The 12,993-nt window shown below is 42.0% G+C and overlaps 1 protein-coding gene across 6 annotated transcripts in view; it reads left to right on the forward strand.

The window, feature by feature from the left end:
* ARFGEF3 (ARFGEF family member 3) overlaps nt 1-12,993 on the forward strand; it is a 146,368-nt gene that overhangs the window by 50,345 nt on the left and 83,030 nt on the right. For 2 of the 6 annotated variants that reach the window (XM_070557324.1, XM_070557325.1), the window contains exon 6: nt 11,164-11,295. The exons of the other annotated variants lie outside the window; for them this stretch is intronic. In XM_070557324.1, the coding sequence (XP_070413425.1) occupies nt 11,164-11,295 (132 nt within the window). The remainder of the gene's footprint in view (nt 1-11,163; nt 11,296-12,993) is intronic. 6 annotated transcript variants of the gene reach the window in all.

The following is a 12,993-nucleotide window of genomic DNA, read 5'->3' on the forward strand; positions in this document are numbered from 1 at the left end:
AGCCAGCCCCATGGCCTAGTGGTTAAGTTCAGCTGCTCTGCATTGCCGGCCTGGGTTTGTTACCCAGGCACAGACCTACACCACTTGTTGGCAGTCGTGCTGTGGCAGCAGCTCACATAGAAAAAGAGGAAGATTGGTGCAGATGTTAGCTTAGGGCAAACCTTCCTCAGCTAAAAAGAAAAAAGATGAAGGCATTTGAGCTTGGTGGTGAGAAAGCAGGGCCTCCATAGTCCCCCTGTTTGGGTGTAACTCTGGCTCTGCCACCTCCCCATAGCTTGCCTTGGATACCTCCCTACCTCCCTAGCTTCCTGTTTGTTTCCTGTAAGAGCAGTGCTCAGAGTACCTGTCTTGTAGTGCAGCTGTGCAGTTAGGCAAGAAAGTAGGATCCATGTAAAGGGTCCAGCTGCAGAGTAAATGCTTGGTTAGTGTCAGCTGCCATTGTGATGGAGCTGCAGATTGACAGTGATGTCCAGTTCCCACTAAATAGCGTTGATCTGGCCAGGATCCTGAAAGGACGGGTTATCGATCGGGCGAGCTTCTGGAGGGAACAGTAGCAAGCTTGTTTCCACTTCTAGTCCTGCCTGCAGCCCTCTGAGGCCCCCTCGCTGGAAAAGCTCCCAGCAGAACACAGAGTGAAGGTGGTGAAGCAGGGCTGGCTTTGACTTGTCCGTCCTGATGAAGGCTTGGGACTGCATTCCTCCGAAGGGAGGACTTGGTGAGGATGTTAAAAATAGACTTTTCATCCTCCATTTGATCATGGGCACCCTCCCTTTACAGTGTGCAGGCTCCCAGAAGAGGTTTTTGGCCCTGCCTCCCCTGCAGACCCACGAGCAGATCCTTTACCTCTGTGTCTAAGGCAGGATTTATAATGTGGCTGCCAGTCCTCCCACGTATTGCTAGATCCTCCGCTCTGTTCCATGACTGGACACATCACAGGACGCACAGCATCACAGGGCTGGGGGCCTACTTCGTGCAGCCATGAGAGTCACCATTTCATGGCGCCGTTGATAGATGCCGGGTGCAGGCTCACTCCAGTGTTGGTGTGTGCCTGGCGTAAGCACTAGCTTCAGGAGAGCGAGAGCCCAGCTCCTTTGTCTGGCCAATCCGTGGGTGAGGACATTTACTCAGCTCATCTACTGAGGGTCAGAGCAATCCCTGAGCAGGATGAGCACCCAGCTGCCAGGGCCAGGGGCTCCCTGTCCTGCTGCACCAATCAGAAAGCCACCCGCAGAAACGCCTGGAGAGTGCTCCTCCTGCCAAGGCAGAGAGCGGGCCTTTGCACGCCAGGCGTGGCTGCCCCTCGTGTGTCTCTGCTGGGCACGAGCCACAGTTCTGGGCTCCCTGCAGCCATTCACTCTCAGAGTCAGTAATTCTGAGCAGGAACGACGACATGCAGTGCCACTCATGGCAAGAGACTGGCATTTAAACCCAGAGACAATGTTACCTAGCTCTCCCTAATGTTCATTAGCACTTTCTCTCTGCCAGGCACTGCTCACAGAGTTTTACCATATTAAATCATGTGATCTGCACAACAATGCTGTGAAGCAGGAAGTACTATTATCCGTATTTTACAGATAAGCAACTGACGTGGAGAGGTTCATCAACTTTTCAAAAGTCACATAGCTACAAAGTGGTAGAACTAGCATGCAAGACTGGCCCATATGACTGAGCTTTTGGTCTTTACACTGTGCAGCATGTGCTGTCATCAGCTTGGCTGTGGGAGGCCCACTCCTGGGGTACCTTTGCTTGCCCCTGTGTAGACTGTGGTCATCCCAGAGGGGCTGCCTCTTCACCCATTCCAAACATGCTCAGGCACAAATACCCTGCAGACACAGGGTTGAAGTTAAACTAATCTTGTCTTTGTCTTTATCTTTTTATCAAGAGAATTGTATGCATCACTTCACTACCAACAGTCATTAAACATCACAACAGGAGACAGGCTTACAAAGGTTCCTATGTAGGGCTGACTATTTTGGGTAGCTACTTGATTGAACTTTGATTTTTCTTCCTTCCACTGCTGAAGCTAACTCTCTCACATATGGGATACTAATGGGTGCAAATCTTTAGAGGCCTTACTTTTAAGTTGGTGATTCTCGTTGAAGGCTGCAGGTTAGAATCACTTGAGAAGTGGTGGCAAAAATAAGATGCCTAGGGCTGCCCCAGAAATTCTGAGTTTTTTGCTCTTGGAGTGACCTGGGCATACACGTTTTGAAAAAGCTCCCCAGTGGTTCTACTGTAGTCAAGTTGATAATAACTGCTCTGATGGCTACTCTTCCCTCCAACCAAGCTTTGTTTTAAAACCATGTTGAAGTGAATTGTCACATGGGCTACCAACCAGGTGCATCATCAGCACCTTGGAGCTCATGAGAAATGCAGAACCTCAGACCCCAGCCCAGACCTGTGAACCAGAATCTGCTCTGTACTGAGAGCCCCATGTGATTCATACGCATATTAAAGTTTGAGAAGCACTGCCACAAGGGAATATTGGTATAATCTCATTTTAGATGATATTCTGCCAGGTTTATGGACCTAAAACCCAGGTGAGAGCTGCCTTGTGTCTCTGCCATGGCTGATCAACCCCCCAAGAGTATGGAGCCCCAGACCGCAACAGCATCCTCTTGATGGGGACGCCTCCCCCAATAAGTACAAGCTTTTCTCCTAATCCCTGGTATCTTCTCTTTCATCATTTCCTCCTGCCAAATCACCTCCACATCTCCCCCTCCCATTTGTCCATGCTTGATATGTCTCAAACTTATTTCTTAAATACTTTAACAATTTAATCTGCTACAAATGTATTTTCACCAATAAGGCCTGTTGTCAGCCTTTAGAAAGGGAGGAGCATGCCCTCCACCCCATTCCATGTTTATATGATCTGGCATAAAATGAGCATGGGGGGGGGTGACATCAGCAACATGGTGGAATGAGCTGTTCCCTTTGTCTCTCCCCCTCTGAATTACAACTAAATGGACAGTCATTGGCCAATGGAGGATACCCACACAGCACAACAGGATGCCTGAGAGACTCACACTGCTACACATCTGAAAGTGGGTGTACTTGATCCCCGGGTCACAGTGGAGATGGAAGAGCACACGCCTGCCCCTTGCTGGCAGCAGTGAGCCAGATCACAGAGCCTTACACAGCAGTTGGTGTGACTCTAAGAGAAGGTAGAGGGAGCCTGGCAGGGTCACAAACGTTGCCTTGGCCTGCAGAAGCACCCACCGTGCTGCAGCGGCCCTGCCAGTGGGAGCGCTCCCCACCAAGGAGGCACAGGTTGGCCCCCACAAAGGTGCCCTGCCCACCAAGCACAATAGCTCAGCCAAGCCACCAGTGAGCACCATGCTGGCCTGCACAACCTGTCTGCTGAGGACAGAGACACAGAGGCCCCACCCTCACAAGAGTGGCCCGCCAAGTGGCTGTGGCCAGCCTACACAAATGCAGAGCAGCCATACCCACACAACTCCAAATAGATGGGGCAAGATCAGAAACACAGCTCCTGCTTTCCTTCAGCGGTGGCAGGTGGAACCTGACCTGATCCTACCACCAGTGTGCCAGCAGACGTTCACTTCCTCAAACACCATGAAAAACCACAGCAACACTTCAGAGCAGAAGGAAAGTGACAAGTTTCCAGAAACCAATCCTGAAGTCACAGAAATTTATAATCTAAATGGCAGAGAACTCAAAATAATTGTCATAAAGAAACTCAGCAAGTTATAAGAAGACTCAGAAAGACAGTTCAGTGAGCTCAGGAATAAAATTAATGAGCAGAAGGAATACTTCACCAAAGAAATTGAAACTGTACCAAAAAAATGAAACAAATTCTGGACATAATGAACACAATGAATGAGATAAAAAACAATATAGAAACCTTAAAAAACAGAGCTGACATTATGGAGGAAAGAATCATTTAGAGGATAGAAATGCTTCAGGTGGAGGAGGAGAGAGAACTAAGACTTTAAAAACTGAAGAAATTTTTTGAGAAATATCTGACTCAATAGGAAAAACAACATAAGGATTATATAGGTATCCCAGAGTGGGAAGAGAAGGAGAAAGGTGCAGAGAGCCTGTTTAAAGAAGTAATAGCTGAGAGCTTCCCAAACCTGGTGAAGGAACTGGACTTACAAGTACATGAAGTCAACAGAACTTCTAATTACATGAGTGCAAAAAGACCTTTTCCAGGGCATATATTAGTAAAACTGGCAAAAGTCAACGACAAAGGAAAAATATTAAAGGCAGGAAGGCAGAAGAAAATAACCTACGAAGGAACCCCCATCAGGCTCTCAGCAGAAACCTCACAGGCTAGGAGAGAGTGAAATGATGTATTGCAAATACTGAAAGACTAAAACTATCAGCCAAGAATACTCTATCTAGCAAAATTATCCTTCAGATGTGATGCAGAAATAAAAGCTTTCCCAGATAAACAAAAGCTGAGGGAGTTCATTGCCACTAGACCTGCCTTACAAGAAATGATGAAGGGAGCCCTCCTACCTGAAGCAAAAAGGCAAAGGTTTACAAAGCTTTGAGCAAGGTGATAAATAGACAGACAAAATCAGAAAGTTACTCTATCAGAATAGGTTAGCAAAGACTTAATTATAACACAAAGGATAAAGGGAAAGAAAGCATCAAAAATAACAATAAACATCTCCATTTGGTCCCAAACTCACAACACAAAAAATAGTAATTTGTGAAAACAAAAACATAGAAGGGGACGAGGAGAGGGATGGAACCTGCCTTAGGCTAATGGAGGTAACAGGCTGTCAGAAAATGGACTATCTCATCTATGAGATCTTTTATACAGACCTCATGGTAACTGCCACACAAAAAGATCAGAGGAGAGTCACAAATCATACATAAAGAGAAAACTGAGAAAACCCTCATAGAAAACCACCAAACTGAAATGGCAGTCAGAAATACAAGCGAAGAGAAACAATGGAAATATAGAACAACCAGAAAACAAGAGATAAAATGGCAGCATTAAGCTGTCTTGTATCAGTAATCACTCTGAATGTAAATGGATTGAATTCTCCAATCAAAAGACACAGAGTAGCTGGATGGATTAAAAAACAAGACCCAACAATATACTGCCTCCAGGAAACGGATCTCAGCTCTAAGGACAAACACAGGCTCAGAGTGAAGGGATGAAAGATGATACTCCAAGAAAATGGCAAACTAAAGAAAGCAGGTGTTGCCGTACATATGTCAGACGAAGCAGACTTGAAGATAAAAAAGACAATGAGAGACCAAGAGGGACAGTATATAATGATAAAAGGGACATTCCAAGAGTACATAACACTTTTGAATATGTATGCATCTAACAGAGGAACACCAAAGTACATAAAGCAACTATTAACAGACCTAAAGGGAAAAATTAACAGCAACACAATAGTAGCGGGGGATTTCAACACCCCACTTACACCAGTGGATAGATCATCCAGACAGAAAGTCAACAAGTCAACAATAGTGGAATTAAATGAAACACTAGATCAGATGGACTTAATAGATATATATAGAATGTTCCACCTAAAATCAGCAGAATACACATTTTTCTCAAATGCACGTGGAACATTCTCAAAGACAGACCATATGTTGGGAAACAAGGCAAGCTTCAATAAATTTAAGAATGAAATCATATCAAGCATCTTTTCCAACACAATGCTATGAAACTAGAAATCAACTACAAGAAAAAATCTGGGAGAGTCACAAATAACATGGAGGCTAAACCACATGGTACTGAACAACCATTGGATCAATGAAGAAATAAAAAAAATACCCGGAGATAAATGAAAATGAAAATACAACATACCAACTCTTATAGGATGCAGCAAAAGTGGTTCTAAGGGAAATTCATAGCAATACAGACCTACCTCAACAAATAACAAGTAACCTTAAACTACACCCAACAGAACTAGAAAAAGAAGAACAAACAAAGGCCAAATTACAGAAGGAGGGAAATAATAAAAATTAGAGAAGAAAAAAGTGAAATAGAGACTAAAAAACAGTAGAAAGGATCAGTGAGACTAAGAGCTGTTTCTTTGAGAAAATAAAATTGACAAACCCTTAGCCAGACTCACTGAGAGAAAGAGAAGGCTCAAATAAATAAAATTAGAAATGAAAAAGGAGAAATTACAGTGGATATGGCAGAAATACAAAGAATTATGAGAATACTATAGAAAACTATATGCCAACAAATTGGACAATCTAGAAGAAATGGATGAATTCCTAGATTCATAGAAGCTCTCAAAAATGAATCAAGAAGAAATAAAGAATCTGAATAGACCAATCACAAGTAAAGAGATTAAAACAGTAATCAAAAACCTCCCAAAAAACAAAAGTTCAGGACCAGATGGCTTCTCTGGAGAATTCTACCAAACATTCAAAGAAGATTTAATACCTATCCTTCCCAACTATTCCACAAGATTGAAGAGGACAGAATGTTTCCTAACTCATTCTGTGAGGCCAACATTACAGTGATACCAAAGCCAAGCAAGGACAATGCAAAGAAGGAAAATTACAGGCCAATATCACTGATGAACACAGACGCAAAAGTCCTCAACAAAATATTGGCAACCCCAGTACAGCAATACATTAAAAGGATCATACGCCATGATCAAGTAGGGTTTGTACCAGGGACACAGGGATGGTTTAATATCCTCAAATCAATCAATGTGATATGCTACATTAACAAAATGAGGAATAAAAATCACATGATCATTTCAGTAGACACAGAGAATGCATTTGACAAGATCCAACATCTATTTATCATAAAAACGCTCAATAAGATGAGTATAGAAGGAAAGTACCTCAACATAATAAAGGCCATATATGACAAACCCACAGCCAACATCATACTTAACAGTGAAACACTGAAAGCCATCCCTCTGAGAATAGACACAAGACAAGGGTGTCCACTCTCACTACTTCTATTCAGCATAGTACTGGAAGTTTGGACCAGAGCAGTTAGGCAAGAAAAAGAAATAAAAAGAATCCAAATCAGAAAGGAGGAAGTGAAAATCTCACTGTTTGCAGATGACTTGATTCTATATATAGAAAACCCTAGAGAATCCATCAAAAAACTTAGAAATAATCAACAACTGCAGCAAAGTTTCAGGGTACAAAATAAACTTACAAAAATCAGTTGCATTTCTGTACACTAATTATGAACTAGGAGAAAGAGAAGTCAAGAATACAATTCCATTTACAACCACAACAAAAAGAATAAAATATCTAGAAATAAATTTAACCAAGGAGGTGAAGGAGCTACGCACTGAAAACTATAAGACATTATTGAAAGAAATTGAAGAAAATATAAAGAAAAGGAAAAATATTCCATGCTCATGGATTGGAAGAACAAACAGTTAAAATGTCCGTATTACCTAAAGCAATCTACACATTCAATGCAATCCCAATCAGGACCCCAATGACATTCTTCATGGAAATAGAAGAATCCTAAAATTTATAGGGAACAACAAAATGGATGGACCTTGAGGGTGTGATGTTAAGTGAAATAAGCCATACAGAGAAAGACAAATACTGCATGATTTCACTCATATGTGGAAGATGATAAATACATAAATAAAGAGAACAGATTACTGGTTACCAGAGAGGAAAGGGGTTAGGGGGGTGAGCAAAATGGTTAAAGGGGCACATATTTACGGTGATATCCACATATAGATAAAAACTAGACTAATGGTGGTGAGCACTATGCATTCTATACAGAAACTGATAAATAATAATGTACACGTGAAAATACACAGTGTTATAAACCATTATCACCTCAATAAAATAATTGGAAAAAAAGAAAAAAATGTCTTTAACTTAAAGGAAAAACAAATTCTTTTCTCCTATTGTCAGTTTTGATATAGCTATGGAAACAATGTATAAAAACACCTTAAAATAAACCATTTAAAACTCCTGTGGAGATGTTGGGCAAGAATCCAGACGTGTCTTTGCTGTCCATTGACTGTTACATGAGGATAGAGCTTCCCCTGAAACCTGTTGATAGGAAGTAGGAGTGTGCACTCAAGCATGGATAACGAGGCCGTTTCCCCAAGGTCCTGCTGAAACTGTAAGAAGGTCCCTAAGTGCTTAGAATGTCAGTAAGAGGCACTCTTCATTTATGCATCTTCCTTTAACTCGCTTCATTAAACTGCAATAGTGAAAGTTTTTCAGAACAGGGTCTTTTATGATGCAGGAGGAATAAGAAATATCACAGATTTAGGAGTGGACAATTATGAAATACCCAGCATATGTTTTCTGTTAAATTTCATGAATAAAATAAAACTCCATATGGATACATAATCCTTCTCTTCATTGGTTGAAAGCTAGGCCCAAGATTTCTCTTACTATGATGCCCAAATTAGCAGATATGTTGAGTTTTCCAAGGATAGTAATCTTAATATAGGAAACAGATGTGGGAGTAAAAATTGCCAAGGTCTCGTGGTTAAGGAATTGGTGGCATCAGAGCCAGAAGCTCTGTGACGCTAATTTGAAGATGGTTAATGACCCTGTTCCATTGAAAGGTTTGAGGCATGTTCTCATGCCTACTGAGGGCTCCTCTGTGGGATTCTCAGGGTGAGAAAGCCTAGTTCATAAATGTGTCTTTGCTCGTTCAGTCTTACTGACTTATTGGGAAACTTCCGGTCATTGATCCTGTCACGTGGTGTCAGGTCAAGCCAAGTCTGTCTCAAAGAGCATTGTTTTTTTCTCTAAGATTCTTACTTTCCGAGACCTCCCTCTTTCACTCCATCTGCCCATCCATCCCTCACATCCAAAACGCTGGCTAATAATAGTAGCTACTAGTGGTTGAGTCTCTAGGGCATGTCAATGGTAGCATTTTATGTACATTCTCTTTTAATCTTTACCACAACCAAGCTGGATAAAGAATCCTGGGGAAAGTGAGGTTAATTTGCTTCCCCAAGTTTCTACAGCTCAACATTCTAATCCACGTTTTACATTTCAAGTATGTGCTGTTGACCACGATGCTGTATTGCTTCCTGGCTCCTCTCAGTCTTGGGAAAGTTAGTAGAATCGCGCCATAGTGATATTGGCAACGGCCTGGAATTCTTAGGAGCCTTGTCCCACTTGGGCCTTTCCCGAGGCATTTAGTTAGATAAAGCTGTATGGTGTTTTTACACGTGAAGCAGAAGTATTGATGAATTGCACTTTTTTTGTGACCATAGATTTAAGTGACCACTAGGCATGTGCCACTTTCTTGCGTGTCTTTACATACAGATGCTTAGTTTATCTTTTCTGACCATTGTATTGCCCTTAGAGGATCTGGAGTCTGGTTCCACTTGTTACCCAAGGGAGCTTAAAAACATGGAGGCTCAAGACCTGCTGCTGAAGATTCCGATTTAAAGATTCTAGCTGTCACTAAAGTATTTTTTTAATTGGGCTGACTTATAATTCTTTTTTAAAGATTTCATTTTTCCTTTTCCCTCCCCTCGTACATAGTTGTGTATTTTTGCATGTCGGTCCTTCTATTTGTGACATGTGGGACGCCACCTCAGCATGGCTTGACAAGCGGTGCCATGTCTGCACCCAGGGCTCAAACCGGCAAAACCCCAGGCCACCGAAGCAGAGCCCACGAACTTAACCACTCGGCCACGGGGCCGGCTCCTGACTTATAATTCTTGAAATGTTCGGAGATACTTTTTGTTTTTAGTCTAATGTGGTAACATTATTTCTGAGCCGTACCTCCAATAAAATATTCTACAACCAGGGAGCAGACAGTCTCCAGACACACCCAGAAGGCAAGAGCACAGATGACCTGACCCGTTTATCTTGGAAGCATCTCATTTATGTTCTCTCTAAGACTGGGAGAAGTAACCCCACCTCCTGGCAAGGGAGCCCGGACTGTTGTCTCAAACCACTGAGGCCAGTGGAGTAAGGAAATCCCATTCTAGGAAGCTTCTCCACTTTTTCACCTGGAAACTTTCTTTTCTTCCTTCTGGAAACCCTTTCTTTTCTTCCTCAGGAGCTGGTCTCTTTATTCACTCTGGTTTGACTCCTCTGAGGTGTTTGTTCTTTGGCTGCTTACTGCCTTATGGGCCTTGAGCAAACTAGTCCTTTTGCGAGGAATTTCCACACTTTCCTTTACCTCAGACGTGCACGGCTCTGGAAGGACTGATTTGGATTTAGAAGACGCATGGAGCAATGCAGAGATCGCTCTACTTCATTTTGGGCTGGTTCAGTAGACCCTCTGTAGGCCAAGCAAAAGGCTCTGCCTGGGAAGGGGCAGAAATTTAAACCATTTTAATAGGCCTGCTTAAGCCAAGAAGGACATGGAGGAGGAAGAGAGAAGTCGCAGTCTGAGTTGTCCACTTGTGCCTGGGCACCTTAAGAATTTCCCTTTAAGTTGAGATCCAAAAGAAAAACCAGCAAATTTCCCTACCCAAGCATGGTGATCAGACTTACTTATGCAAATATTTCTTAGGAATAATAAAGCAATTTCAGTTCACCTGGTGTGTGTGTGCATCAGCAGGACCCATTTGATGAGGTGCCTGTCACATACCCACCTGCTACAGCTGGTCACCCAGAAACGACCTGGCCACAGAGTTGTCATCATGATTCAACGTTGAGTGTAGACTTGTAGTGATAATCACAGTTTTCTTTTGTTCTAATGTGATCAACAGCGTTCATAGTTTTCCCTTTATAAAAAGACATTTTTTCTGCTTTCTCATAGCTTAATCTCTGATCCTTTCCATTTTTTTCACCATAAATTCTTTTTCATCTCCATAAAAATTTTCCAATTGGAAACCTACTAGCTCTTCTCTGTGTGGAACTTATTACTCAGTATCATGCACTGTTGTAACAAAGCTATGCCACTAACCCCATTCAGACAGGAAAGAGAAGGTAAATGCACAGTTTAACAAAGGTCATACGTATTTTGGAAAGCTAGGCAAATTTCTGTTGTGGTAGCTTCTTTAAAATTTGTCTTCCCTTTGGCCAATATTGAATATCTGCCACATTCCACCACGCTGCTTCATGTTTAATAAAAGTCACTCACCCTGGGTTTAACCTAGTACTGTTATTTATCAGTGTACTTACTTGATATAAAACTTCTGTTGCTTATGGCTGGCTTGCAGACTTGTGTTTTCTTGTTCCTTGTGCTTCTGCTTTTGGGGTTTGTGTTGCTTCATTAACGATTTGTGTTTTTGCTCTCAGTTGTGTTTAGCATGCCGTAAAGCTGGATGTCCACAAATGCATGAAATGATCAAAATGTCCATTACGAAACTCCTCACTGCCCTGTGTCTTCGTGTGTTTCCTGGCCATCAGGGGCCTGTGGCTTTTCACAAGGTACTTGACTTGCCCTTTGAGCCGCTGGCCTACGTGCAGGACTGAGGCTTGTTAAGTGTCAGTTCTGCACTATAACAGCAGAGGGCATGGGAAGCATCAGTGGTACTGGAGATACGAAAAGAAGTTGTTGGTGAGCCCTTTCCAGAAACTCAGCCTGCCTTTGGACTTGGTATTCTCTTAGCATCTCTGATTTGACATGCTGGTTTTACACTGCCCAACCCAGAGGAAGAACATTCACCAGGTGAAAACACATTGGCCTTGAGTACAGCGGTCAGGCTATAAGGGAAACCCTAGTTCTCTTAACCTTATCCTTTTGCCAGTTTATTAGTAGGCTAGAAGTGTAAGAAGCATTTCCTTAGAAGATGTCAGGATAGCTGATAAGGCATTTCTTTCTGGGGACCTGAAGGTAGTGATATGATCAGATACGTGGTCTTTTTATATTTAAAAGGACTGCCTTTTGTCACATTCAGTGTTTATACTCCCACTTTAGTAGAATGAGCCTCGTAGGTTAATACTTTTTTTAGCAGAGTGAACATGCGTCCTTTTCCCGTCACAAAACGCCTCCTGCAGCAAGTCACTTGCAGGGTCGCCCTGTGGGATGAGCAGCTGCACACTGAAACAGCAGTGCACTTAAAGCTCAGACATACTTGTGGCATCTGGGGAGCTCTCGTCTGTTCACAGCGCTGCTTGTGTCACTTAAAGTCCGGTTCCTGCGGTGTGCTTTCTTCCATGGCTCTGAAGGGAGTGGCGTCATTTTTAAGGGAGCTCCTTTAGTGGTACGGCTCTCAGTATTCAGAATTGTGTGATACCATATGTGGTTCAGCTCTCAAATTGATTACTCTCTCATCTTTAATGCTTCTAAGGCTTAAAATTCCCCCTCAAGTTTATAATATCAGAGCTTAGAGATCTTATAAAGATCAACAGTTACAAAGACTTCTTGGGAGAATGTAAGATTTAAAGAGAACCATTAAGTCCTGAGGCACAAATCATCCTAGTGCCCCTAATAACACCACGGAGAATTTGTCTCATCAAAGTGAACACTGCACTCAGATGTGTTTTCAAGAGTTTTAAACCATTGCATCACATTCAAAGGTAAAAGCCTTTCAGGATTAAAACACATACTTTTTTCTCAGTATGTATAAATTATACCTTCAAGTACGTTATAATCCATGATCATTTGAGAAAATGAATTTAAAATCGATATGCCCTACCTGATAGTTTGAAAGAAAATATTTTGGAACTTGCTCTTATTTTTTGACTTAAAATGAATTAATCTAAACCAACTTCCAAATACACTTTTGAGTTTTAAATGCTCATTTAGAATATTAAGCATTCAATAAGAGATAAATTAAACTGTTAGTAAAATATACCTTTACCTGGTTAATTTTACCAAAAAGGTTATTATAGTGAGGCCTGGCAGAAAACACTAGCATAAGTGGTAGCAACAACAAAAGTTAACATTTAGTCTCTCTCCTGTCTCAGTTATCAATCATCAAATTAAATTTTCCATTTAGGTGAGAACCTTGTATTTTCATTGTGGATAATCTTGGAGTTATTCCTAGAAAAATAATTCAGGTCCGTTAAATCCCTTTGTTTTCTTTCTGTGGAGCTAAGTATGCTTGACAAAATGGAAAGGATAGCATACTTTGGAGGGAAAACCATGGGAGGATTTAAAGCGAGCATGTATTATGTATTATG

This window comes from Equus przewalskii, chromosome 9 (assembly GCF_037783145.1).
Source record: "Equus przewalskii isolate Varuska chromosome 9, EquPr2, whole genome shotgun sequence".
Taxonomy (NCBI): domain Eukaryota; kingdom Metazoa; phylum Chordata; class Mammalia; order Perissodactyla; family Equidae; genus Equus; species Equus przewalskii.